General features: G+C 49.0%; 2 protein-coding genes across 5 annotated transcripts in view; one reads left to right on the top strand and one right to left on the bottom strand.

The window, feature by feature from the left end:
* The first annotated feature begins 475 nt into the window (after positions 1-475).
* Positions 476-11548, top strand: rdh10a (retinol dehydrogenase 10a). The gene is made up of 6 exons (XM_047024024.1): positions 476-1187; positions 1714-1949; positions 7840-7938; positions 9043-9188; positions 9611-9742; positions 9881-11548. The coding sequence occupies exons 1-6, from the start codon at positions 902-904 to the stop codon at positions 10002-10004; spliced, it is 1023 nt and encodes a 340-aa protein (XP_046879980.1). The 5' UTR covers positions 476-901; the 3' UTR covers positions 10005-11548.
* Positions 11549-14299: 2751 nt separating this feature from the next.
* stau2 (staufen double-stranded RNA binding protein 2) overlaps positions 14300-27376 on the bottom strand; it is a 70941-nt gene continuing 57864 nt past the window's right edge. For 2 of the 4 annotated variants that reach the window (XM_047024083.1, XM_047024082.1), the window contains exons 14-16: positions 20941-21003; positions 16993-17058; positions 14300-15739 (exon numbers count right to left, since the gene is read on the bottom strand). In XM_047024083.1, the coding sequence (XP_046880039.1) occupies positions 15704-15739; positions 16993-17058; positions 20941-21003 (165 nt within the window). In that variant the 3' untranslated portion in view covers positions 14300-15703. The remainder of the gene's footprint in view (positions 15740-16992; positions 17059-20940; positions 21004-27376) is intronic. The other 2 variants (XM_047024085.1, XM_047024084.1) reach the window with 1 other exon arrangement.

Raw genomic sequence — 27376 nt, forward strand, 5'->3', positions numbered from 1 at the left:
GTTTACACAGACACTGAATATACTATATTATGACTATATTATGTATTATTATATTATTTACTATATTACAATGATATCCTCAGATTTTTTCCAAGTTATGTGAACAGCTGTGAGGCTTGTAAACTTATGAGCACATTTTCAGCAAATAGTCACAGAGCAAATCATCACATACGATGTTCCTACATTTAGAAGTAGGTTTCAAACTCAAAATAGCCTACATCAGTGGGAAATAAAGATAAAAGCCAATATACTGTTATGCTTATGAAATGGTCTGATTTGTCAAGACCGGATGACAATTTCACACTGTAACAGAACGTTGTACCAATGCAAATTTTCTATGTTCCACACGCTAGTTATCGAGGTAGGCTGTTGCAAATTACTGATGACGGACTGATCCTTTGCTTATGTCAGGCGCTCAAGTCTCAGCCTATTGGGTCCATCATTGACGGGCAGACTGCGGACTGGATAAAAGCGCGTGAGAGGCTGTTGAGTTGAGATCAGTGAGGACTGACCGTCGCAGAAAGAGAAGGGAGCAGCACTGGCAGCTATTCGCAACTCACTGAATCCCTGAATTTCTGATTCCGGACATCAACCGAATTTTTTTTGAGCAAAGTAACTTCAGCTTTTTTGGAGATTGGCATTGATTGATTCTGTAGCCTACTCAAGCGACATTCTGAAGTCAGTGTCTTTTCTTTATCACGACACAGAAAGCATTTTCAGATCGTTTGTGGTAGTTTTACACTGATAATTTAGACAGTTTGTCTAAAACCACAACACTGCCAGTTTGCTTCTGGTTGAGTTTATTTTACCTCTTATGGTAACAGTAGGCTATAAACTGCAGTAGAAACGTTCTCTAGTTCCAATATTTCCATTGACGTTTTAGTCGGAAATTGCATTTAAGATGATGATCATTATCGCTGAATTCTTCGTGGTCATATTGAAGGTGCTCTGGGCTTTTCTAGCGGCTGGGGCGAAATGGGTCGTGCGTCCAAAGGAAAAGAGTGTCACGGGACAGGTGTGCGTGATCACCGGGGCTGGAAGTGGCCTCGGGCGGCTTTTCGCTAAGGAGTTTGCTCGTAGACGGGCAGTTCTGGTGCTATGGGACATTAACAGCGAAAGCAACGAAGAGACTGCAGAGATGGTGCGGCAGATTTACCGTGAGCTGGACAGCCCGATGTCCAAAGATGGTGAGTAGCCATTATGCAATATAAGGAGATTTTACGCGTAGATGATGAGACTGTTGGCCTTAGTTTACATGCATTTATTTTAACGATCTATAGATTGGAACTGGATTCGCAACAAACTTAACTGGGCACAGTTAAGAGATCGATAACAACGTGAAAAACCCACAGGCAGCAAAAAACTGATTTATTTCAGATGCTTGTAATTGAAAGATAATTTTTTTGACTAAAAGAGCAACGGTAATGAATAAATACAATTAAAAATCCCATTTAAATATGCCATTCATAACTCCCTAGTGCAGTACTACTTTGCCGTTGCCTAGGGGGCGGACTGTATCATGTATTCACCTCAGTTTGAGCGCTCTAGTTTCTAAGGCTATAGCAACAAGGAAGTTCAACAGGTCTTTTAAAACAAGTACAGTTTAATATAAAACCTTCTACATGCTCATGACTACTAAATTGCTGTATTCGTGTGCTTAATGTGTGCATGCATCATCGTTCTCATTCCTCCTGTGTGCGTGTTTCTCTTCAGGAACTGTCGGAGGGGTAGAAGAGGTGCCCCCTCTCCAGCCCCAGGTTTACACATATGTGTGTGACGTGGGAAAACGCGAGAACGTGTACTCCACCGCATTGAAGGTGCGTCAGGAGGTGGGGGAAGTGGACATTCTGATCAACAACGCAGGCACGGTCTCTGGTCATCACCTCCTGGAGTGTCCGGATGAGCTTATAGAACGCACGATGGTTGTGAACTGCCATGCACACTTCTGGGTGAGTACCCTGTCAACTGCCACCAGCACCTTTTTAAAAGTTGCCCCAATTGCCCTGAGTCGGGTACTGTAGTCATCCCAATGGGGAAACTGTGAACTTGTGTGAGTCGCAAGTATTCTCCAGGTTTCGAAGTCCATGTGACTTCTGCAAAGTTATTTTGTGAGTAAAGGGCATTCTACCACACTACTGTATCTGTCATCCGCAGACAATCAGATCTCCCTCCTAATCTTGCGTCTGTATCCGAGATCAGTTATCCTGGCGTTTGCTAAGGTGCCAGCTGGACAGGAATCTTTGTATACTTCTCCCCATCCCTGCTGTCTGTGTCTGCCAAACCCTATTTCATTTGAGAGTGTGTGTGTTCTGATGGGGGAGGGGAGGGGGGGCAGAGAATAATATGACCATAAATAGCTGCCTTTGCATCTATAGGCTTCAGATCCAACTGGCTCTGCTCTCCCAGACATTCATGGGTTTGGTTTGATGTGTTTGAAGGCAGCTGTTTGGCAGCTCATTCTGGGGATGATCCCCATGGTATGTCCCTGCCCCCCCCCCCCCACACACACACACACACACACACACACACACACACACACACACACACACACACACAGTGGGACAGCAGCACTAACATCCACCATGTGAGGACATGTGGATGTTCCTTGGTTATGTTGCCATTGGTTGGAGCCATCCCACACCTCTTCAGGGTGCCTGGTGGTTGGGAAGCCTTGTCCCTTGCCTGCTCCTCCCAATTTCTGGTTTCTCGGTCGTTTCCTTTCACTCCCATCATCTTAGTCCGCCAATATGAATATTTATCTTGGAGACAAGATGCACCCCAGATACAGCAAATCTGTCCATCCTCACAAAAACAATAAGTTGGTCTTCTCAAGTATCAGTGTGTATTTGTATGTGTTAGCACACCAAGAGCGTCTAGCCAGGCTTGGTAATTAAAAGTCCATTGAGAAACACTTCCTGCATGAAGGGGGAGGGGGGAGGCGGTGTTTGTGTTAGACCAATTCTCACTTGCCCCCCCCCCTTCTAATTAAGCTCATGTTAGTAAACGAGTGCATGCTGAGGGGTGCAGAGTGCATTGTTTGGGGAGGACCACCCCTGTAGAGAGTATGGTGATGTTTGTTTAGAGACCTGCCGTGCTGAGTCATCCTCTGTGCCTGGAAGGCAGCTCTCAGCCCAGCGTGGGGAGATCCTGAGGCTGCCATTTGTTTGGGTTTGTTTTTCAGAGTGTGATTGGTGATGTGTTCAGTCGAGCCTGCGGGCTCTGTGTTTACAATCTAGGACTCGGGGCCATATTGGAGTAGAAAGAGAGCCTTTTCGTTTGGTTACTCAATGACACCATGAAACCACATTGATGTGATTCACTAAATTGAGCATGAAAAGTTCTTGCGAGACCAATGGGCCGTGCGTGAGGCAGGTTGTATTCTTTGCGAATAGACTCTCCATTCATTCATTACACACGACTGCCGACTTGCACTCTTCTTTCAGTCCAGTCAGGATCCAGTGGTTTGGTGTTGTAGTTGGGATTCTCATTAGCGTTTGTGTCTCTGTTTTCTCTTGTTCTGTGGCGAGCCTAGTTTCTCTAAGGGAGGGGGGCAGATGAAAGCAGGGCCTAATGAATGGAGACAGGCCGAATGGAGGATGTGGTTCATTAAAGACACAAGCTGGATGAATAGAGCTAAGACCAACAGGACCTGTCGTCTTCCCTCCTATACAAGTACAGCGCCCAAGCGCATTACTGAGTATATGATGGTGTATTATACAAGCATCTGATAGGCTATTTTGCGTGTACAGTCGTTTCTACATGGCCTACATTTGTGGGACATGACTCAAATGGTATGTATCACCGTTTAGTCATTAAGATGAATTCGATCTCACGGCCAGTTTAATAAGACCTGTGGTTTTCTAAGGTGTGTCATAAAGTATTCATATTACAAAAGAAAATGCTTTTCCTCTGATGGTGTGCTAAAGGATTGTAATGACATGGTAGCTGTCGAGTTCTTCTGTCAGTTTGATTTACTGAGTGGCTCCTTCATTTCGTGCTCTACTTTCCCGAGCTCGTCCTCTCTGTGTTCACATAACGGGCCCCAGGCACATTCTCCCCACTTGTTCACAAACTTCATGTTCCTGAGAAGGTAAAATGAATACCCTGATGTCTGGACAATGTGTTTTGTTTGGCTTGTCTAGCATGTTGTTTTGTAAAAACATCCTACAGGCATCACAATAGCTTGGCCCACCCAGGAAAACCATTTGAGGCTGATTATCAGCTAAGCGATCAGCAGTCTCAGTCTGGTGAGATTGTGTGCCACAGCTGGACTCCCGTCCTGACCGGCAGTTAGCAGCAGGTTAACAGAACCCACTCCACCTAAACACTCTGCTGAGTGAGCAACCAGAGGAAGGCAGTCCAGATGGGAGAAGGGTGTGTGTGTGTGAGGGTTTTATTTTGATGGATACTTTGGTGGGAATACAGCTCCGATGAAGACGTGAGCAGGAAGTGAGCGGTTATCTAAGCGTGGTTGACTGCCAGGCTTAGCCCTACTTCCTCTGCATCCCCCCCTTCTCTCTCCCACCCAGGCTCCAAGAGCCCCTCTTGTCCCCCATTACCCCCAGGCCTGCTGAGGAGCAGGGAGGAGCTGCTGCTGGGGAGAGGCCAGCTCACTTCTTCTTGCCCTGTGTCTTACCCATCCCTCTCTCTCTACCTCCCTCTGTTTTTAAAATGAAGATTAGGGAGAGGAAGCCTTATTTTATTGCCTGGATGATACCTTAGTGCTTTAGCTGGGTAGGGGGTGAGTTTATTATGAAAACAACCTTCCATATTCAGGCTAGCAACATTCCGCAGGTATTGGTGAGCAGTCGTCCTCCTCTGCCTGGGAACATCTGACCTAAAGCCCCCGGGACAGGGGAGGACCGTGGCGGGAAAGAAGAGGGAGAAAAGAGGGGAGGAAGAAGGGGAAGTCTCATGCCGTCCCATCCACAGGCGAGAGGGTAATGGCAAGCTGCTGCCTGACCCACTTATCTGACAATTGGTTTCTTGTCTGCGGATCAGCTTGACGAGATGCCAGGCGACAGGAGCCAAGTTCTGCAGGCCGCATTCCTGCTGCAGCCAGAGAAAGGAGTCAGCCAGGCAGAAGGGTCCTACTTGACTGGTTTTATATGGGGCCCTCCCCTGTCCTGTGCACCTGTACTCCCCTCTGGAGTCAGCGCCACTCACATGCTAGAGTTTCCATCCCCTGTTTAATGAGGCTGGGGAAAGCCAAGGCTCTGCTAGTTAGCCTTGTTGAGTGGTTTGCTTCTAAAGGGAAGTTTGGGAAGTTTCCATCAGTGAGTGCTTAGGGAGAAAATGGAGAATGACACAGATATTTAGGTTGACCGTCGGAGCGTACCCCCCCCCAATCTTGGATGTCGTGCGGCCTCCATGTCCTGGCGACGCGGCTGAAACTCCGCCTCAGTCGTCACGCCCATGGCAACGGGACCGGACCGTTCGAGCTTTAGATCGATGGTCGGGGTCCAAAACAAAACGCGGATGTGGCAAATCAAGCAAGGACGTCCGTGGTCATCGGAGGGGTCAGTCTCATTAAATGGCCACCTGGTCCGGCTCTGAGGCCAATATTTGGTCACATTCCTGTTGGTCACTAATCCAGCTTGACACCACAGCTGCGAGTAGCTTTGTGTATCTTCAATGCCGCCGGTGGTACGCACCAATTAGGGGGCACAGCGGGCAGGGCACCCCCACATAGGCCACGGAGGCCCGGCTGTGTCGTGGGGTAATTTAGCGGAACGGCGAGCTTTGAGACCCAATTACGCCCGCTCTGATGTAAGACATGAGCCCCTGTTTGCTTTCACACGTTCTGTGTCCGAGAGGTGCGCAGAGGTCATGCCAACATGCCAGTCCTGTCATGAGAAGTAGAACATGACAGGAGAGGGGGGGAGGGCTTGCGTGGCTTGGGGGGGGGGGGGGGGTCCTGTTCTGACACTTTCTGTTTGTCTGCTCACTGATGAGAGAGGGAGGTATGGCTTTTCCTGCCATGAAAGAAGGTTCTCATGTCAGATCAGTGATGACTTTCAAGACTGCAGAGCCCTGTTTTAATCCAATGGAATCAATGTGCCCATGTGCGTGTGTAATACTATTCTTATTGGAAGTTTTCCTTGTTTGCTGAACAACTCCTGTCAGAGACATTCCAGTGTCCACTTAATACTTACTTCAACATTTCCTGCAAAGTCGAGGCATTTCAACAGCGGCATAAATCTTCCTTCTGGAAGTCGTGGACGGCACCTAGAGCAGCCCAGCCTGGGTCTGTCGGTTGCTGTTGAAAAGTCAGTTGGCATGGCCCAGGTACATCTGAGCTAATGCTTCATTTGCACGCAAAGCCCCCACTCATCCAACGCCATCTTGGCATCAAGAAACCCTATCTCAGCTTTGGCCTGCCTCAAAACTATCCCTTCACTCAAGTTGAATATTGCTGCAATTTCACGTTCAGTGTCTCGGAAAATTACAGAGGTTTGGCTCCGAGTCATATCAGTTTTACCTGGCTTTCGAATGCGTTTTCACAGCAGACAGTTGCTCTCCGACAGCTCCTCAAATCCCTCTTCACCCCGGTCTGTAACAGTTGGCTGCCTGGAGTTAAGTTGTTGCTTATTGTTGTACCTGGCATGGCAAACCAAGAGAAACATGAAAATGCTGTATGCTGTCAGGGAACACAGGACATGTCCAGATACAGATCTTATGAAAGTGAATGGGTCTGACAAGCTTGGCTTATCTAAGGTTTTAACAAGACATTCGTGCTTTGCTCACTGCTGCCGGCCTCACAGCACTGCCTGGTACTGCTCACTCTGCCTCTCTGAACTCCTCCAGCCCATGTTTGGAACCAGGAGACGTCATTCCCAGCCAACACCTTCTCCCTTAGATCAAGTCAGAAGAGGATATCTCTTTTTTGTTGTTGTTATTGTTCCCCCCCACACCTCCTCCCAGCCCGTTCAGATGGTAAGCACAACATTCTAGCTGTCTTGCATCACTCCATTGGTCTGAAATGGCTCTGCTCTTGTCGCTGACAAAAGGCCCGGTGAGTGTTTAGAGCCCTCCTGGGGGGAGATTGATTGGTTCCAATTCCCATCACCGCCATCACGTGTCGCCCCTGCTGATTGGCCATGCTGGGAACAGGCCAACTCCAAAGTCAATCAACGGGGTGAGAAATGGATCTTACTCTTAATTCACGAAGACCCCCCCCCCCCCCTCATTGCCCCTCCCCCTCCCCAATCTCTCCTAGTGTTGCTCTTTACACCAGCTCACTGATTGGTGGAGCCACTTAGGTGGTCACGTGGCAGGTGGTGCTCCTCTTCCTCCGGCTCTGCGGGCCTTGTCCTCCACACAGCTGCTCAGGCAGCCCACCGGGCTTTGGCTAGGGTAGCCTCTGAATTGCATTGTGGGACGTGCTGAGTGAACGGAGGTCTGTGATTGGTGCTGTCGTCACCTCTTTAGACCGGGCCCCGTCGCAGGGTACGCGATCTGTGTGGGAAAAGGAACCAAACGGCTCTGTAGATCTCATCGCTCGCCATCGCTTTTCTGTCTGTCATTTCACTTGTTTTTTTTTGCACTCCGTTCAAACACGTCGCGTTATTAGAATAATGTTGTACGACCGTACGAAACAACTGTTGAAATATTGTCTCACAAAGTATACACCTCCAGTGGCCTGTCTTAAATTTTTTACAGAACTATACGAACAAATATCAAAAGAGCTCCTCTATGCATCACCATGGATAAAGAGGGGGAGAGAGAGGAGGATCAAAGGGCTTTGGCACAGATAAGCTGCTCCAGTAAACTAACCTTCCTTTTTTCCTTTCTCCTCCTCTCTCCTCCCCCTCGTCCTGTCTTCTCCCCTTCCTCCAGACCACCAAGGCTTTTCTTCCCAAGATGCTGGAGCGGAATCATGGCCACATTGTGACGGTTGCCAGCTCTCTGGGCTTATTCAGCACAGCTGGAGTGGAGGTTAGTACCATACACACACACATACACAAACCCTCCGCATCCACCATTTCTCCCTCAACTAGACCCTGGGTCTTGGCCGGAATACAGACAGAGAGACTGTCCTTAGGACTCGACGTGCCAGCTAGCAAGCTGTGACCAGGAGATTTATCCTTTTCCTAGCAGCACTCCCCCCAGAAAATCCAAACGACACAGATCAGCTTTAGGGGGCCCTTCTGGGGCTGGAGCAAGCTGACAGGGCCCTGCAGGGGACCGACATCTTCATCACTGCTTTAGAAATGATCTGGAGCTCACTCAGTATTCACCTCACAGCTACTTTCCATGGCCTCTTGCTTCCCCCCCCCCCCCCCCCCCCCCCTATGTTTCTTCTCTCAATTGATTTCCTTTTGTGTGTTGATGATCTTGGTGTGTTTTCAAATTATTTTCTGTCTAGTGACCTTAGAATAATGCCTGGGTGGATGCAACTGCCACATTCTGCTGTGTTCTAAAAGGACCCTCAGTGTATTTTGAAGGATTTTTCTAGCAAACGCACACTCGCCTTCCTTCTCACCAGACTGGATTGGTGTCATTTTCAGCTGGTCTTTAGGAGGCCACTAACCCATAAGTCTTTGTTTTTATAGCTGCACGTTTGCTTTTGTTGTTCAGGCATTCATCCAGAACGATTAAGTCTCCCTTCAAAGGAAGTTGAGCTCAGTTGATTTTTGTTGACCTATTATACTTCCTCGAAATGCCTTGAATGTGATTTGAAGGCTGCACATTAATTTGGGGACCAAAGCTGGCGGGCCTGTCATGTGGGCACAGCCAAATCGCTTTATTTGCCTGTGTTTATCGACACGCATCTGTGTTTGCCCAAGTTCTGTTTGAAGATCATTTTCACGGCGAACCACATCAAAACATTCCTGCCAAGCTGAAGTTGATCCTGATACACTGGATAAGAATGCTAATGAAACCATAGGGCTGAGAGCAGAGGGCTTGGAGGGGGCGTTTGCACCAGTGTCATTACCAGGAAGAAGAAACCTCTTAAGCCCAGGGCATGTTGGGAAAATGTTCATCATTGGTGCGGTGTGGCTTTTTACAGCGATGCATGTCCTGTTATTACCCTCACAGGACTATTGCGCCAGTAAGTTTGGGGCCATCGGGTTCCACGAGTCTCTGAGCCATGAGATCAAGGCGTCTGACAAAGAGGGTATCAACATGACCCTGGTGTGCCCATACCTGGTGGACACGGGCATGTTCAAAGGCTGCAGGATAAGGTAAACAAGGAGTGCGAGTGAATCTCGTTTCACTAACATGAATGTGACTGGTTGTGTTCAAGCTGAATGGGGAACATCATCTCGGAATATGATGTACCTGGCAAGAGAGGTCATTATGTGTTGCTTACCCAAGGGATAACCTTCCCACACCTTGCAGGACAGTGCCTCTCACTGTGTCTCTGCCTGGGCCAGTCATGGAAATGCCTTGCCCAGTAGATTATGTTCGACGCGGTTCTATGGGCATCTGTGAAATCCTCTGTGGCCTTGCTTATAAAAAAAGACTGTACACTAAGTTTGATTATTATTGTTGTGGTCGTACAGGAAACGTTATGGCTGTATATCCCCATCGACTGAAGTATATGTGTACAGTGTTTTCCCATTTAATAAGCCTTGTCATTGGATTTATTGACTTCCTCTCACAGAAAGGAGATTGAGCCCTTCCTCCCCCCCCTGAGGCCTGAGTTCTGTGTGAAACAGTGCATGAGGGCCATCCTGACTGACCAGCCCATGATCTGCACGCCACGCATCGTATACATGGTCAACTTCATGAAAAGGTGAGTTGTACCTTTTAGTTTTTTCCCCTCTCTCTCCTTCACATACCTTTCTTCTCTTCCCTTTTTTATCATGTCAAGAACATATTTCATGTAAAAAAAGCTTTTTGATCCAAGTGTGTCCCTTGTCTCTCTTTGTAGCATCCTGCCTTTCGAGGCCATCGTGTGCATGTACCGGTTCCTGGGGGCCGACAAGTGTATGTATCCCTTCCTGGCCCAGCGGAAGGAGGCCATGAACAACAACGAGGCCAAGAATGGGATCTAGGGGGCGCTGTTTCCACCATACGCAGGGGCATATAGCCCAAGAGTACAAGGATACGACCACTGGGGATGCATTAGGAAGGAAGAAGAGGGGGGGGGGGGGGGAAGAAGAAGAAGAAGAAGAAGAAGAAAAAAAGACTGAATCTAGACTGGTGCACTTGCATTGAGCGGATGCAAAGGTTTACCATATTGTTCCTCTGGAACAAAGAAAGCTGTGTAGTACACAAAGGATGTCATTGTATTTGTGTTGTTTTTTTTGTTTGTTTTTTTTTTTTAAGGATTGTTTAGAGAAACCAATCATCAATAAACTGTGTCAATAGTTTTGAAATCATATGAAAAAGGTATTCAGTAATTAACTATTTACGTAATGTAGTCACCAGCCTTATCTAGTGTCTTTGTGGAAATATACAGTATGTTACTGTACAAACAGTAAAATTTTGTCACTTTTTATTTGAATTTTTTTGTAGACATGCACTGTAATTACTGACTTTCTCTACACTGCCAACTCTCTGTGTAGATACGGTTCAACTTGGCATTTCACTACCCAGAATCCCCTGAGGCACAATCCAACCAGTGCCTCAAAATCAGAATGGTCTAAATTGTTATCTATGTTGCCATCGTGCTGATGTGTCTACTGTAAGGTCATTGATTTCACTGTCAACTGAAGAGATTCCATCCATTATAATCCGTTTCCATGTAGATCATTTGTTTACAACATTGTTTTCGTCAATGCTTTGTTAACATGATTTTTAGACACACACGTGAACACACTTTCCAGCTCAAACTAACAGCTACCTTTTGGCTTATCCAGGTGGGTGGCTCTTTTCAGACATGCAATTCTGTCATGTGGAAGTTATTTAAGTACTCATGTCAATGTTCAGAAGACCCATCCCCCAACTCTAAACCTTAATTAAGTTGCCCTAATCTAATTGAAGCGATGAACTACATTGTGCTACTCTGCTCTCTAGAGGGCATGTATTGATCATCAGCTGAAGAGAGTGCTGAAAGATCCTGTCATTGATGTGCAAATTCTGACCAGCTATTGATTGGTTTGGGGGGAAAAATAAAGGTAAAAAGGATATTGCCAAAATCTTATTGTTTAAATCATTATTTCATTTCTAAGCCAACTAAAACCTAGTGTTTGGGACCTGACATCGAACAGTCAGAGATGTCTTCGAGTGAACTGTAAACATATAAAACAGTAGTGATGCTCTTATTTAGTCTAGTTGTCCATCTTGTTAAGTGTGAGATGTAAACGTTTTAACTGTTGTACTCCCACTAAGGACATTGCTGTCTCCGCTGTAATTGATGTTTGGATATTTTATAAAAGTTTTTGAATTTCAACTACATTCCAACAGGTCTCATTTCTCCAGTCACAGCGATGAGCCTAAATTCTCTACCTCTATTTTTTTTTTTGCCATTCGTTGACAGTATAACATAAGCCTCTTTTTGTAATATTTCTGAAGACTGCTCTTTAGTCGAGCAAATGTGGTTCTGATGTTTAGTGTCTTTACCTAACTTAAATTAATAAAGTGATTTAGATTATTATGTGGTGTGTGCTCACTTGGTTCCTCTCAATCACAAACATGTTACCTTATTGTAGAAGTGTGAAAATAAACCGTATAGACTCCATCAAATGAAGACACAATACTTAAGTATTCTGTCCTTCCATCTTCTGGGTCTCTTTGATTCTGACATTATAGTGCGTGGGACTGAACAAGCTGTCAAGAACTAACAAAAAAATAACAAAAAATACCAGTGTTCACAGACACATTCTAAGTTAATCGATCTGATACTTTTCAGAGCCTTTAAGCCTGCATGGCCACCAAGCATTGTGTGTCAAAACCCTAAACGATGGAAGGAATTCGACATGAGCAAACCATCCCAATGGGGACAGTATAGTTCCTACAGGGAAAAGACAGTATCTGTAGGAAGTGGACATTAAAAAACAGCCTCGGCTTATTCCCACAGATATTCTATTATGTTAGTAAACAGCCCTCAGATCTTCCTTCACGTTCTAGCTGTTGCTGCCAGCGTCATTATCATTGTCCTCCCACGTTGTGCCGGGTGAGTCATCACCATTGATATGGGTGTTGGCTTGAGGGGCCATGACACGTCTGTAATACAAGAGATACTTACAAAGTCCCAAACGTGACTGATAACAAGGAAAGAAATTCCATTTAGTGAATAGGCCAAAATCTAGCTAATGTAGCTAGCTACACGCCACATTGTCATAAACCCCACTCAACTGTGCTAAGCTTAAATAGTGTAAAAGGGGTATGATGACTGCATTCAATGACTGTAATCACAAAGGGTGGGAGGGGAGGCCGAAAGTTCCCCTGACAGGGAAAACAATGTATTTCACGAAGGTCTGAAAAAACAGGTTATGCATCAATGAGACATAGTCTACTGAGTGTTTACAACTGAATGGTTCACTTTGTGTAAACTATCGATTAATGGGTAAGGAAAAAACGGTCTTTCATCTTCAAGGACACAGGAAGCCGAAAGATAATTTAGATCGATCCAAGACTATTTGCAAAAATAAGAATGGATCTCTCAGCAGGGGAAAGAATATAACTCACGTCAATGCCTCACCCAGACATTCTAATAGGCCTACCGCTTGCAATCCTTTGTCCAATTATGCTTGAGTGTGCAGATGTCAATATCTCAGCCAGCAGCTCTGAAGCTCTTCGGCCGTGACTAATTGGGGCTGGATGAAGTTGCTTTCAGCAGATTAGTGCTATTATGAAACAGAGCAGTACGGATAGCTTCAATCCCAGCCAACAGACCAGCCAGCTACTGTTTGGACTGCCTTAACCCTTGTGCAGCCTTCGGGTCATTGTGAACCTTCGGGTCATTTTGACCCATCGTTGTGTTTGTGTGTGTGTGTGTGGGGTGGGATCTGAGACAGAGCGAAGGTTAAAAGCGTTTCTTTATTTTTTCATTAGGTAAAGTTGTCGCAATACAACGGTGGGTCACAATGACTAAAGGGTTACAATGACCCGAAGGTTACACAAGGGTTGGAGAGGAGGGAGACTGTGAGGCAATTCACTGATAAGCCGGACTGTGAAGCCAGGTAGACATTCGTAGAAAGAAGCCTACTCAACTTCAGCTTAAGGCAAACTATCAGAACGATGCCTGGATACCGTAATTTAGGCCATTCATCAACGTCTGGAGGATTCCCTTCACTAACTTCCTCCTGTTAATACCAGTCTAATTTAGAGGACTTTAAGGGGGGTCGATTGCATGTAAATCAGGGGGGAAAAATCAATGGTGCTGGCGTTTGCTCCTGTGTGGTACAGACAGGCTCAACAGTCCCATTGATTTTGTTCTATTTTGGACAACGAGGTCCACTTTCCTCATTGGAGGGACAGAACAGCCTATCCATTCTGGGTTTAGCTCTGGTTTCCGGACGATTCCCCATGCGCAAGTCCCCCCAGGACATGTAGGAACGCACGCAACGTCTGGATAAATTCCCTCCATCCGCCCTGGAGTGCCACAGCTGCGGTGTAAGTCTGACGGTCCACACATCATCCCACTAACAACCCACTAGCAGGTTGTCTTGGTTACAGGGCAGCACAGGTGCACGGTGTGAGGCTTCTAGAAAATGCTTTTGTTTAATAACCGCAAAGGCACTTTATGATAGTCATTAAGTCAAATCAATTTACAGTTCTCATTTGTCTTGGACTCAATATCTAAATCCCAGGATGTAAGATCAAGCTGAAGATAAAGTGGTAGATAACGGTAGAAAGAGCCTTTTTTATATATTTTTTTACTTAGATTCCTCTGAAACACTTGATTTATGATACAAGCAGTGAACACTGTGTCCTGGAACTGTGTGTACACACCGGTCGTCAATGATTTAACAGAGAGACTCACAATAACGACATCTCTGGGAATTGTGCATGTTGCGTTTAGATTATTTTCTGAATTTTGAAGAAACAGAGCCTGTAGTTCAGAGTCATTTGATGTAGATGAGCGGTCTCAACTCTCATTGCTGTGTCAAACAGAAAGCACTGGAAAGCCTCTGATGTCAATCACCCCCTTTAGCATGTGCTGCTCCTCACGTCTACATATTACACATCTTCACTTCCTCCTGTGCAGTACCAGAACCATCATGTAACCAGAACAGGTGCTCATGAAATTTGACTTTGTCAACTATTTAAGTAGTTGTCAGATAAGATGTCGACAGTGGGTGAGGTAACCACTTTGTGAGTCAGTCGCTACTGTTCCATCTACACTGAGGTGAACAACAGTTAAACACGACACAAGTTCAACACCAAAAAAAAAAGAGACAGGTTTGTTTTCAACATGAACTGAGGTGATTTTTACTGCATTTCTGGAACAGAGACTTCTTAACTGCGTACACATTGCCACTCACAACAAAGACAACCTCACATCGTCCATGTGAGAGAACAAGTGATTCAAGTAGTTACCTTCCTGGAGCGAGACGCCCTCGTCCGTGCTTCAGAACGCAGGGATTAAAAGCACCCAGTTGATGCCTTGGCGGTCAATACAACACACACAATGGGTGTAGATGTGATCGACAAAACTGTGTGTGGGGGGGATCCTCTGATGTAGAATCACTGGACTGGCCTCTTCCCCCGGTTGCCCTCACTAGATCCATTCATTCTGAAATACCACGTCAGTCTTCTAGAATGAGTTCATTCCAGAATACTGGAGCTGCATTCCAGAATCCAGGTCTTTAAAATGTTGTAGTTACGCAGGTATGTTCTCAACATAGCTTCCAAATGCTATTCTGCATTGATGCTGAATGGAGCATTTCCAGTGGTGCTACATGAGAGGTGGGGGACATGAGGACAGGCAGACCCGGAGGACTCTAAGATTGGCCCGACCTCTGCTCTGGCAGTTTTCCACTTCTACTGATTACGTCTAACACCAGTTTGGATCTTTTTCTCCACATGATCTTTTCATAGTGTTATTTTTCAGTACAGTTTATGATATTTCTGCAAGTCATTCACATCCATATAGATAGATGAACTCATTATCAGCATGAAAAGTAAGCTGGGTGACGATATATGAAGACAACTACTACTTTCACAGCACTGGTATTGGTTCATTTGAAATACAGTACTCAAGCATTGTTAGATTAATGAAAAACAAAACAAAAAAAGGAACCAAAAAAAAGAAACATAATACCCTTGTAAAGTCTGTTTTCTCCCCTAAAATGTTTCATTTGCATCAATGGCAAGATGTACAAATTTGTGTTAACCATACCAACAAAACATCTATTCGAAGGGGAAACTGTTTATGTATATTTACTTTGGATTCCCCGTGATCTGAAACAGTACCATGCATTTTTAATCTCATTCACTGATTGATTTGACATTTTAGCATGTTCTTTTTTTTTTCTTTTGATGATCTTTGACTCCATTGAAATTATTAAGAAATGTAATGTGTTAGGATAGTGTTGTCTTCACATAGACTCGGGTAATGGTGTTTTTATTTAGTCGGTCATTTCTCGGTACACATCCACCCTATTGCATGTTGACAGGTGTTGCAGGATACAGCGGCGGTCGTTGGGTGGGGGGGGGGGGCGGGGGCAGTCCTGGGTAGGTGGTAGGGGTGTGTGGGAGTGGAGAAGATGGGGAAAGAAGGAGGAGGAAGGGGGGGGGGGGCAGCTCCTAGACGACAGCCTTTGAATCCTTGCAGACCTGAGTGGTGGTGCCTGAGTTAGTCTGTTCAGTGTCCGTCCTCCCTCCCACACGGCTCACTGCTCTGGAAGGACAGAAGGAAACAGGCTTTAGAGTGGATCCTGTCCAGAGACGGCCTTTAGAGTGGATCCTGTCCAGAGACAGAAACAACACCTGCTGGAACCCCTGGTGAGGGCACGGCCCTGCCCCAATCAAGCTGTCAACACACTCCACCAAGCTCCCTTCATTTAACTGACCTAACAGAAAGCCTGAACTAAAGAACAGAGATGCGGTTTACTAATCTCTAAAGGCAGAATGTATTCTTACAGTGGTGGAACAGGGCCCATAACATTGATAAGACATAACCATTTTTAGATGGGTTTTTTTTTACTGCAGTATTTTTAGATACTGCCTGGCTCTGTTCCTCAAACCCTTATCCAGTTACTGTAAGAGAATGCAGGAGACAGTTTTGCCAGTGACAGGCAGACACTGAGCTTCACAGGGTTTGGGAACCCAGAATGACAGGTTTGTACACAAACACCACCCTGGGTTCAGACTTCGTCTCTTGTAGGAAGACAGTTAAGAGATGCAACAACATGGACACTCAGATAATGCTGGCAAATTCAGCTACAAGCAGGGCAAAAAAAGATGGCGGAGAAGGAGAAGGGCTTGCACAGTGACTAACCGCCCCATTCAGGGCAAAGGATTTGAGGGCAAGCATTCACATATTTGCTCCTCTCATCACTGATATGACGTAATAATAAAAAAAGAAACCTAATGAAAGGCTGGTTGGTTTCCCTCCTTCCTTTGTTCCAAACATGCTCCTTTGCTACAAAGACGACAGAGCCTGGAAGAAAACAGCTCCCTAACCTTTTCCCAAGGCACACCTACTATGAAAATACGCCACGGTGGCGGTTGGTGATTTGTTCCATGACCCCTCCTCACCCCTGTCTCCTCTCCACCCTCCCCTCTCATCCTCCGCGGCCTCCTCCTCGTCATGGAGGAGAGGAAGGTTCCTGGAGCTCTGCGGCGAGGGGGAAGCCTGTTCCGCCCCACTGCCGGCCAAGGTGATAGGGATCGATGGGGCGATAGTGATCATGCAAAGCACTGGGTCAGGCTAGGCTGTAGGGCTGTAGGCCATGAAAGAGGGAGGGGGAGCTCTATGGAAATGCTTGGCCTACTCGCGGTTACCTTCCGCTACAGGAAGAGGGCTGTGAGGGGAAAAGGATGAGCACAGGTTGGGAGTGGAGCGGGCCAGAGGCTCCGATGGTGGGCCGGAGGGTTCCTGCAGACACACAGGGCTCAGATGGGGCAGGGCGACCCGACGTGCAGACTTACTTTGATAGGGCCGTCCACCGTGTCCAGTCCCTGCTCCGACAGCTGTTTCAAGGCACTTAGAGCCGCCTGAGGAGAGAGGTAACAACAGATGGTCAAGTGAGGGAAAAAAGGGACAGAAAGAGGGAGGGGCAGAGGGCGGGAGGGAGGGGCAGAGGGCGGGAGGGAGGGGCAGAGGGCGGGAGGGAGGGAGTGTCACCCCATCAGCTGTTTTTCAGATAACACTTACTCTGGGAACCCGATGCCAACAGGACACTTTTCCTCCTCGCTCTGTTGTCTTTGTCTCCTTTCCTTTAGCTGTTTATCTAGCGCTATAAGGCTAACGTGTCTGTGTGTCTGTGTGTTTCCTCTTCGTGGTTTACATAGCGTTATTGGCTTAACATTTTCCACTTTATGTTCAGATTTTTTCTAAGTCTATCCTAGTTACACGTGCATTCCTGCTAACTTAAGCGTAAGTGAGTCTATAGCTTCAGGTCCGGCATATCTATAAATCACACTCATAGAAACACAACAACACTCGCTGCCAACACACACAGCCGCGTCTGGAGGTGGGACGGTCCGACGGACCACTCTGGAGACTAAACAGTTAAACGGTTGCCCTGGACCCCGACGCAACCGCTGTTTCAAATTAGTCCATCAGGGACAACACGGAGAGCACATCACGGGACTGTCACTTTTTTTTTTTTTCAGATGATAAATTACATGTAATTTGGAAACGTGATAAAATCTCCAATCCCCCCCGTTCTCCATTGTCATCTGGGGAGCTGTTAACGTTAAGGAGCACTGAGGAAACGCCAACCTCGGCCTCCGTCCCATAACCATAAACACACCTAATCTTGGGAACGTTTTGTGCTAATGCCAGTATTTCACCGTCATCCTCTTAGCTAGTTCAGAGGTGGTTTGTTGAGCAGGATGGGTGTTTAGCAACAGGCCTCAATCGGAAGTGCCATGAGGACATTTCCTTCCAGACATTCCCCTCTTCCCACCGCACACACGCCAAGTTCCATCTGGACAGAGCAGGCCCAATGCTAACATCCAGCACAACAGCTCAGATGACAGCCACGGTCACCACACCACATCATCTCTGTATGAGGCCCAACCACGCAGGGTATTCTTGTTTTCATCTCTGACCTAAATGTGGTTTAATTCATCCAAGGTGTTCTCCTACACTGAGGGGGAGATCTGGAGCAGGAGACTCGACTGATAAAAGCTGAGAGCGTGAAAGTGTGAAAGTGTACAACACAGGTCTGGAGGACAGTGTTGGAGGGGAGACCAGACAAAGATCCACTCCTGGACAAACAGCAGGACGATCTCTAAATCCGATGAGAAAGAAACATTCGTACTGTCATAGAGCCGGAACCAACCCAGAGGCCCACCTGGGCCTGCGCCGGGCCAGGGCGGAGTAATCTGGGCTGAGGATATCCAGGCTGCTGGTTCCTGACACAGACCCGCTCTCCTCCATCCTGGAGATTAGCTCCAGATGTGCTCTCTCTCTCTTCCTCGGGACGGAGAGAGACCGAGGGGTGTGGGATGTGGGGTTTGGGGGCGTAAGGGTGGGGGTAGAGGGGCATAAATCTCCCAGCTGAGCTGACACCCTCTGGTTCAGCTATGCACCCCTCCAACCCTGGCGCCCACCCCGGCTCGTCCCCACCCCAGCGGATGCCCTCCTCTGTGTGAGGAGAGGAGGGCAGGAGAGGAGGGCAGGAGAGGCCTCCACACCGGGGAGCTACAGACACTGAACCCACACGCCATCCACGGAGAAAACCCCCCCAGAATGCAGTGTGTGTGTTTGTCATTCTGAGACATGAACAGACTGGGACATCACATCTGAGTCACCTCTCATGCCCCTTCCTTTCTCCACGTTTTCCCTTTTTACTTTCAGTTGCTTGCTTTCTGACCAGACTCTCTCCCCTCCCATTCCTCCCCCACAGATTCTGGGGGACTCGCCCTTAATCACAGTCTAAGCCTGGTTGGGCAATGTTGGTCTCTCATCCAGACTAATGGACACGTCCAGGGAATATAAAGACCAGATCAAATATGACCCCGACCCTACTTCTAAATCAGTTCACACACAACTACACACTCGCGCTAAAGCCGTCTACAGCCCCGGCCACATCCGACAGCCTAATTCATCACTGGGTGAGCGCAGGGGAGAGGGGAGAGGAGCGCCAAGGAGAACCAGGGCCTGGGTCTGAAGATGAGTGAGGCATGATGACTAGACGGGCTCGCCTTGTTAGCCAGGCTCCTTAGCCCACTCCACCCCCTCATTAGTCGTCTGATCACCGCACGTAGGCTGAATGAGTCACTGATAAATGACCTTTTTCCCCTTTACAGTACGTGCAGCAGGGAGACAGAGGAGAGAGCCGCGGTATGAATATATATGACACTCTTGTTCGGTGTTCTTGCCCCTGGTCGGAGGGAGTCTTTATGTCGTAACACCTACTTGGTGGGGTGGGGGATGGGAGAAGGGGATGGGGGGGGTGCTGGGGCCAGGCGCCATTTTGTTCTGGCTGGGGGAAACCCTACACACTTCCTGACAGGTGATGCCGCTATAACTCCCCCCCCCCCCAAAAAAAAACCTGTTTAATTACGCTATAGATTATCACTGGGATAAGAGAGCTTAAATCCAGTCTCAATCCGGGGGACCTTAAAGTATGAGAAACATATGCGGGTCAAAGTCTGGTTTGCATTCATCTGACATTGTACAAAAAAAAAGAAACTAGCCATTACTTGAGCGTGTAGAAGGCACGTACAGGTGCTGCGAGGGCCGTGCGGTGATGTAGTGTGATTGGTGTGTAAGGGTCACACTGTGTGCCATTACTTACGTCTCTGGAGAGACACGCATCAGCGGAACCCCCCCCCCCCCCCCCCCCCCCCCCCCCCCCCCCCCCCCCCCCCATCCTTGTACTAGGACTAATGTTGAAAAATGTTTGGATTTTCTCACCAGTGCTTAAGATTTACTGCTTGAATAATATTCGAGCAGATGAGCAAGACAGAGATCTGAGGAGACGTGCTGCAGGGGTTTAAGACGCTTACCTCACACTTATCAAAGTATCCGCTCTACGATCACATCCCATTATGTCACATGGATAAAACAACTGAACTATCATGCTATGCCATCAATGGTATTCTAATAGGTATGACCATCAACATGGGCTAGAAGGATCCAGAGTCATTAAGATAAGACAAGACCCACTCTTCTGGAAGGTTCTAGATGACATGACCACGAGACCACCTGATAAGGCTAAACAACACAGACCATTGTCCCTCCTCCCCTCATGTGTCCTATAAATTGCAATCATGGGGCAGCAATCACCAGTTGGTTTAGTATTTATTCTGTCGGTTGGCTATTCCGGCTTGAACCAACACCCTAACCCATCTGCTGCTGTAGTCGAGGATAAACAGCCGTAAATCAGCCCCGCTGGTGCTGCTAGTGGTGTTGGTGATATACAACAGGCAGGAGGCGGGCGGCCAGCCAGCCAGCCAATCCCTGGGCCCTCCAACCCCAGTCCCCAAGCACCCCTGGGGCCCAAGACAAATACAGACTATCTATGGGAACGGTTGGCAGCCAGTGAAATCATTATTTGTCTAATGAGATAAGAGGCCCTGGCTGGAAGCGTTGGGCGCTCTGCTGCGTCAACACCAGGGGATCGTGTTTAGTCTGCCGCCACGGCACACGAGGTGGAGGAGGTCAGTCTCTGTCAACGTGGGGGACTTCCATCGAGGAGGGGTGGGAGACGGACAGAGAGAGGACAGACAGAGGGAGATGGGCTATGAGTGTGTGTGTGTGCGAGGTAGAGAGAAATCAACTGGCTCACACCTTGGGTCGTGTCTGAAGAGCACTTAGCGAGGACCCTTCATCTCCCCTCCCCTCTCACCCCCCACTCTGGATAACAAAGCTGCTCTCAGCACCAGGGTTCCACTCAGAAACAGCTCTCGGACCAGGGCTACCTCACAAACCCATCTATCCATCCGTCCGTCCGTCCGTCCATCCATCTGGCTCCAGTTCAAAGGCTGAGAAAACAGAAGAGGAATGTGACAGGGACTGAGGCTCGGCCTCCATGGGCGAGGTTCTGACACAACTCATTTTTCTGGACCCGTCCGGCACTAATGGCTTCCCTGATGGACTTCTCACTTCCTCAAGCAGCTTAGCCAAACAGAGGGGCCTCCCCTGGGGGCACTGAGCCCAGCCCTCGGGGTCCCCTTCTCCAACGGGAAGGAGGGGATGAGAGAGATGGAGGAGCCTGATTGATCGCTGGATTAGACAAAGCCCACACAGACGGCCCGCTCCTCAGAAGATGGAGAGATCCGCGGGAGGGAAGAGAGCAGAGAGCAGGGAGCAGGGAGCAGAGAGCAGGGAGCAGAGAGCAGGGAGCAGGGAGCAGAGAGCAGAGAGCAGGGAGCAGAGAGCAGAGAGCAGAGAGCAGAGAGCAGAGAGCAGAGAGCAGAGAGCAGGGAGCAGAGAGCAGGAGAAAGCGAAAAGAACAGGATGGGATGGGATGGAAAGTAGTCTCTCCTCCAACACCACAACCAGTTTCATATTGAGAAACAGAGAGACAGAGCAGGAGACAGAATGAAGAGACTAACCCTAAAGAAGGGCAGGGTTTACCTAGTGACTCATTCAATTTGAGCTTTATTAATGTGTAAACCCCCTCGTTTTATACTGAGGGCCAGATGAAAGGATGGATTTTGTGATTAACCCAGAAGGTTAGCTAGCTCCCTCAACTACAACATGCTGTCTGCAGGCTGCTGTGGTTCAGCTCCATCACCTGACCTCCGCTCTCAGGGCCTGTGACTGCTCAGCATCCAGCCTCCGTCCCCCAGCCTCCACCCTCTATGCCCCAGCCTCCACCCCCCAGCCTCCATCCCCCAGCCTCCAGCCCCTAGCCTCCATCCCCCAGGCTCCACCCCCCAGCCTCCATCCCCCAGCCTCCACCCCCCAGCCTCCACCCCCCAGCCTCCACCCTCTATCCCCCAGCCTCCACCCTCTATCCCCCAGCTTCCATCCCCCAGCCTCCATCCCCCAGCCTCTAGCCACCAACCCCAAGCTTCCTGCCTCCACCCCCAGCCACCATCCTCCATCCCCCAGCCTCTAGCCCCCAGGTCCGGGCCAAAAGCAGCAGCAGCAGGCTTCCACAGCTGCTTTGATCCCCCCACCCCACACCACCCTCCCTCATCTCCGTCATGTGTTTGGACGTCCACCTTATCCCTGGGAGGAGAGGAGACGCTTGGATTCTCTCTTCATCACACCCGGAGCCTGGAGAGATTCACACAGTGGACTTTGGCAAGACCAGAGATCAGACCGGCAGGCTGTCCACCACTCTACAGGTGCACTACATCACACACACACACACACACACACAATGGAGGGAAGGGATGTAAAAACAGACACACACAAGCCAGCTCTGTTTTACAACTGCTTACCGGATGGTTCTTCCATCCAGCACCGGCAGATGAATCACTCCCTAAAACTGCTCTCTTATGTTTTCATAAACACAATCACTATTGAGCTTTACTCCACAATAACAGTCAGCTTTCATTATGAGTCAGCCTGGACAGCTCTCCTGCCAGGAGAGGAGATGCAGGGGGAGGAGAGGCAGGAGGGGCAGGGGGGAGGAGAGGCAGGGGGGAGGAGAGGCAGGGGGGAGGAGAGGCAGGGGGGAGGAGAGGCAGGGGGGAGGAGAGGCAGGGTGGAGGAGAGGCAGGGTGGAGGAGAGGCAGGGGGGAGGAGAGGCAGGGTGGAGGAGAGGCAGGGTGGAGGAGAGGCAGGGGGGAGGAGAGGACAAAAGAAAACTAGAGGAGAGGGCCAGAGTGGTGAAGATGATCCAAGGTATGTCCAGTAGACTAAACAATGGAGAGAGGGGAGTTCAAACAGTGTGTTTTATAGGGCTGACAAGTGGGAGAAAGAGAGCCGTTGTCAGAGGAGGTCTCCGGCTGGCAGCCTGGCTAGCAGCCTGGCTGGCTGTATTGTTGAGCAGAGGGCTGTAGTGTTTTCAGAGGAGCGTCTAACCCTCCGCCTGTGCTGGCTGGCTGGAGGAGGTAACATGAGAACACTGGGAGGACAGGACACAGCTTCACTACTTCCACAAACCCCGCATCATTCTGCCCTCCTCTCCTCCCATCCCGTCCTCCCTCTCTCTTTTGTGTTGACTCCCTCCTCTCCCATCAGATCGAATCCTCCCTTCCACCTTTGTGCTTCTGTTCTTCTCTCCACCTCTCCTCTGAATCCTTTCTCCCCCCTCTCCACCTCTCCTCTGAATCCTTTTCCCCCCTCTCCACCTCTCCTCTGAATCCTTTCTCCCCCCTCTCCACCGCTCCTGTGTTCCAGACAGCCCTCTGGAGTGCCGTTCTCACACATCTTGCCTTCCTTGCCTTCACATCTTAGTTTTCTTCTCTCTTCTACATTCCTCCTTCCTCTCATCCCTCCGTTCTGACCACATCAAAGCCCCGGAGAGAGCTGCTGTATGCCCTCCTGAGCTCATGGGAGACTGCATCATCACGCTACTAACCTGGGAGTGTGTGTGTGTGATACTAGTGACGGTGTGCTTGAGTCTTCAGCAAAGAAATGCAATCCATCTCTCCTAAATCCCTCGTAAACTCTATATTTCACATCCCTAAACTTTAGCGAGGATCATAAAAGGACATTAAAGAGAGAGAGAAAGATATCACAAAATGAAGAAATGCACGGCCTCTATCCGTACCAGGACGTTCATTCCTGGGGGTGGGGCGTCTGTCTGTGTGTAGATATGTGTGTGTCTGAGTAGTGTTTCTGTGTGTGTTTGTACACATGAATGTTGGCATGTGTGCGTCTGACTGTGTGTGTGTATACACATGGATGTTGGCATGTGTGCGTCTGACTGTGTGTGTGTGTGTGCGTCCTGTCACGGCCCAGGGTGGTGATCAGGATTCCAGAGGGGACTGCGGCAGAGCGGGGGCCCAGATGAGGGCAGGGGAGCGGCAGCAGGGCTCCCTGGGGGGCCGGGCCCGCGCTGACATGGGAAGACATAAATAAGAGCCCGCGGTGAAGCGCAGTGTCATGCGTCATTTGGACCAGGGAGGAGGAGGGAGGAGGGAAAAGAGAGATGAAGAGCAAGGGGACAGAGGGGAGAGAGAGAGAGATGGAGGGACAGCAAGAGTGAAAGATGGAGGGGGATGGGTGGAAGAGAGATGGGGAGAGCCAGGGGGGAAGACAGAGATGGAGGGAGAGCACACCTCCCAGGGTGTAACACAAAACACATGGTCCGAGGGCGCGGGGCAGAGCACCCCAGCATGCTGTCGCTCCCTCCGCGCGGGCGCCAACACAAAGCAGATCCCCGCCACAGCCACGGGGCAGGGTACTGATCAGGAGAGAGCGCAGAGAGAGAGAGAGCTCAGGCTCCAGCCTGCATATATCCACTCAGATACGGCTTCATGCTGAGGGAGGCCTTCTTTGATGGAAAAGACTGGGATGGGATCATGAATAGATCACAGTCTGGACTTTGCTGTTTGCTAGCTTCATCCAGTCCCTGGTTGAGGGATGGGAGGTGTGGTAGGCTTGACAGACATGTATTTTCCAGGCCGTCTATAACACAGGTCACTGTGGTTCAGAGGACAAACTCTTCATTTCCTCATTCAGGAAACCACCACCCACAGCCACCCCACAACAACGCTAGGCTAGGCTGATGATAAGTTATTAACATATTCCAAGGCCGGGCATGAGTCAGTGATTGCATAAAGCTCTGAAGATGAGACACGCTGCATGAAATATGCATTAGTAACGCCTTCCAGCCTTGGGAGGGAGGCCTTGGGGACTGCTCATCATTTCCCATGACTGGGCAGAAACAGCCCAGAGACGCCAGCGCATGGCAGCCTCTGCCACATCCTGGCCGAGCCAAGGATCTCCGTGGAGAGCGAGGACGTCTCTCAGCGCCGTCTGGTCCCCCTCATCGCTCGATGAGGACCAGATGCTTCTGGACAAACGGCCGACAGCCTGTGGGCCATGTTTCATATCAAGCAGGCCTATCTGTGATTCACTTCCTGAGCTGGTTAGTGGGCCGCTCAGCACCGGGGGGGAACACCCCAGTAATCGCTGCTGCTGATTAAACCGATCAGGGCTCCCAGGTGACATCACACCTCTGTGACATCAGCGCTCCTTCCCCACCTGCATGCAGGGATGCACGTTGCCACGGGGATTGAGAGGAGAGAGAGCAGATAATCCTGTCCTGTTCCGGCCTGGCCCGGAGAGCTGCCTCTAGGCCTTCTCTCTATCGCTGATGAGATACCATCACGACATCCTGGAGGTTTCCTTTCCACTCTCCCTCAAATCCTTTTCTTTACACACACCTTCCCTTCCTTTATACATCTCTCTCAATAGCTCCAAATGGAGTCATGCAAACTTTCTGGTTTGTCCTCCTTCTATCTTTTCCCTCTGTTTATCTTTATTCCTATCAGGAGATCCGGTGGTTGGGGGGGCTGGGTCTGGGGAGTGTGCTGGTGGAGGTGGGCCCAGGCCAGGGGAGAGGTGTGGGGCTGGATGCAAATGCATCAGGGGTGTCATCACCGGGCTGCCGTGCGGTCGACGGAAAGGACCTTTCCATCTGCAGCTCCACCCTGGCCTGGCCTATCCCACACTCCACTTGGGGTCTGGCCATTTGCATGGATAGTAAACTGCCCTGAGGTCATCTCAATCACTCAGGCCGTCAATCTGGCCTTGGGCACGTCCCACGTTAAGTGCGGCTACCTATGTTAAATTCAGTGACCAATTATCTTGTAGTTAGAGGGTGGAGAGACAGCATCCTGCAAATGACCGTTAAAATGGTCTCCTAAAACGACGACACGATTGGATGAATCAGACGACACGTGCAGGTGATTTATCAGTGTTCAACTGCAAGTGATAAAAGGTGGTTCCCATACCCAAAGAGGACAAGAAAGAGAGAGGACTTGTGGAAAGAAGAAGAGCAGGAGGAAGAGCAGAAGAAGAGAAGAAGAGCAGGAGGAAGAGCAGAAGAAGAAGAGCAGGAAGAGGAGCAGAAGAAGAGCAGGAGGAAGAGCAGAAGAAGAGAAGAAGAGAAGAAGAAGAGCAGAAGAGCATAGAAGTGCAGAATAAGAGCAGAAGAAGAGCAGGAGGAAGAGCAGAAGAAGAGCAGAAGAAGAGCAGGAGGAAGAGCAGAAGAAGAGAAGGAAGAGCAAAAGAAGAGAAGAGCAGGAGGAAGAGCAGAAGAAGAGAAGGAAGAGCAGAAGGAGAAGCAGAAGAAGGGTATTAGAATAGAAGAAGAGGAGAAGAAGAGCAGAAGGAAGGGAGGGAGGCAATGAAAGAAGGAGAAGCTGAGGCACAGAAAGGGGGATAGCAAGGAGGGGCAGCGTGTCTTGTGACAGCCTCCAGCTGCAGACAGACTTCATCTTCCAGCTCAAGGATCTGTTTTACAGTCTAATTACATGGGTAGTATGTGTGTGTGTGTGTGTAACAGTAACAGTATCCAGTAACAGAAGAGGATCTGCAGTCAGACGGCGTTTTATACCTCCTCCCTCCTGTCTCCTCACTGCCCCCCTCCCCCACCCCCACTGCTGTCTTTACACACGTGGGACGCTCCCATAAAAACACATTTTGCAGTCTTGTATAACGCACCGCAAATCCCACAAGGCCCGTGACCATCTCCGTTACCCAGCATGCTTGACAGGCCCGGGCCAGAGCGTTGGGACAGTCGGTAAAGGCGCTCAGTTAAACGTCTAAACCGCGGGTCGCGTCAATGCCCCCCCCCCCCCCCCCCCCCCCCCCCCCCCCGCTGTTATGAAAGACCGGTTCCGTGTTGCCATGGCAACTGGTGGCGTAATCCATAGATGGGTCACGTATGAGACGTGTTTACCGAAAACAATAAATTCCAGCGTGCTTATATCAGGGGCTTGGCTCTCAAAGACAGACCACCCCCCCACCCCCCTCTGAGCGGCTCATCCAGGGGCTCACCCCAAGTGACTAAAGATGTTCCCTGTTAAGGTAAAGCACAACATTGGTGCAATGGAAACATGTGTTTGCTTGTTATGTTGACATAATGCTGTTAGGATAAATGTGTTCAAATACCGTGTGTGTGTGTGTGTGAGTGTGTGTCTGTGTGTGTGTGTGTGTGTCACAGCGCTCGTGAACGACCTCCACGGGATGAGCCACGGCGGTTTGCAGTTCCTAGGTACACGCAAAAGGTCAGGTGTCCTTTGAACTCTGTAATATTGGGCGGCACACCCAGCCTGGCTGATTGCCAGGGAGACGCGTTCTGTAAACACGGTTCATATCTAATAACATCTTCCACAAAGCTGGCCTTTAGAGTGACTGAACTCAGGACGGATACAAATGCCAACCAATTTAATTCAGCCGCTAAACAAATTTCTTGGAAGTTGAGATAACATTGTTCTCTGAGGG

This window comes from Hypomesus transpacificus, chromosome 8 (assembly GCF_021917145.1).
Source record: "Hypomesus transpacificus isolate Combined female chromosome 8, fHypTra1, whole genome shotgun sequence".
Classification (NCBI taxonomy): Eukaryota; Metazoa; Chordata; class Actinopteri; order Osmeriformes; family Osmeridae; genus Hypomesus; species Hypomesus transpacificus.

Excerpts from the sequence above, each read along its gene's own strand:
- rdh10a (XM_047024024.1), top strand. The coding sequence starts at position 902 with ATGATGATCATTATCGCTGAATTCTTCGTGGTCATATTGAAGGTGCTC. Across the intron at positions 1,188-1,713 it reads CAGCCCGATGTCCAAAGATG|GAACTGTCGGAGGGGTAGAA; the intron begins GTGAGTAGCCAT and ends GTTTCTCTTCAG. Across the intron at positions 9,743-9,880 it reads ATGGTCAACTTCATGAAAAG|CATCCTGCCTTTCGAGGCCA; the intron begins GTGAGTTGTACC and ends CTCTCTTTGTAG.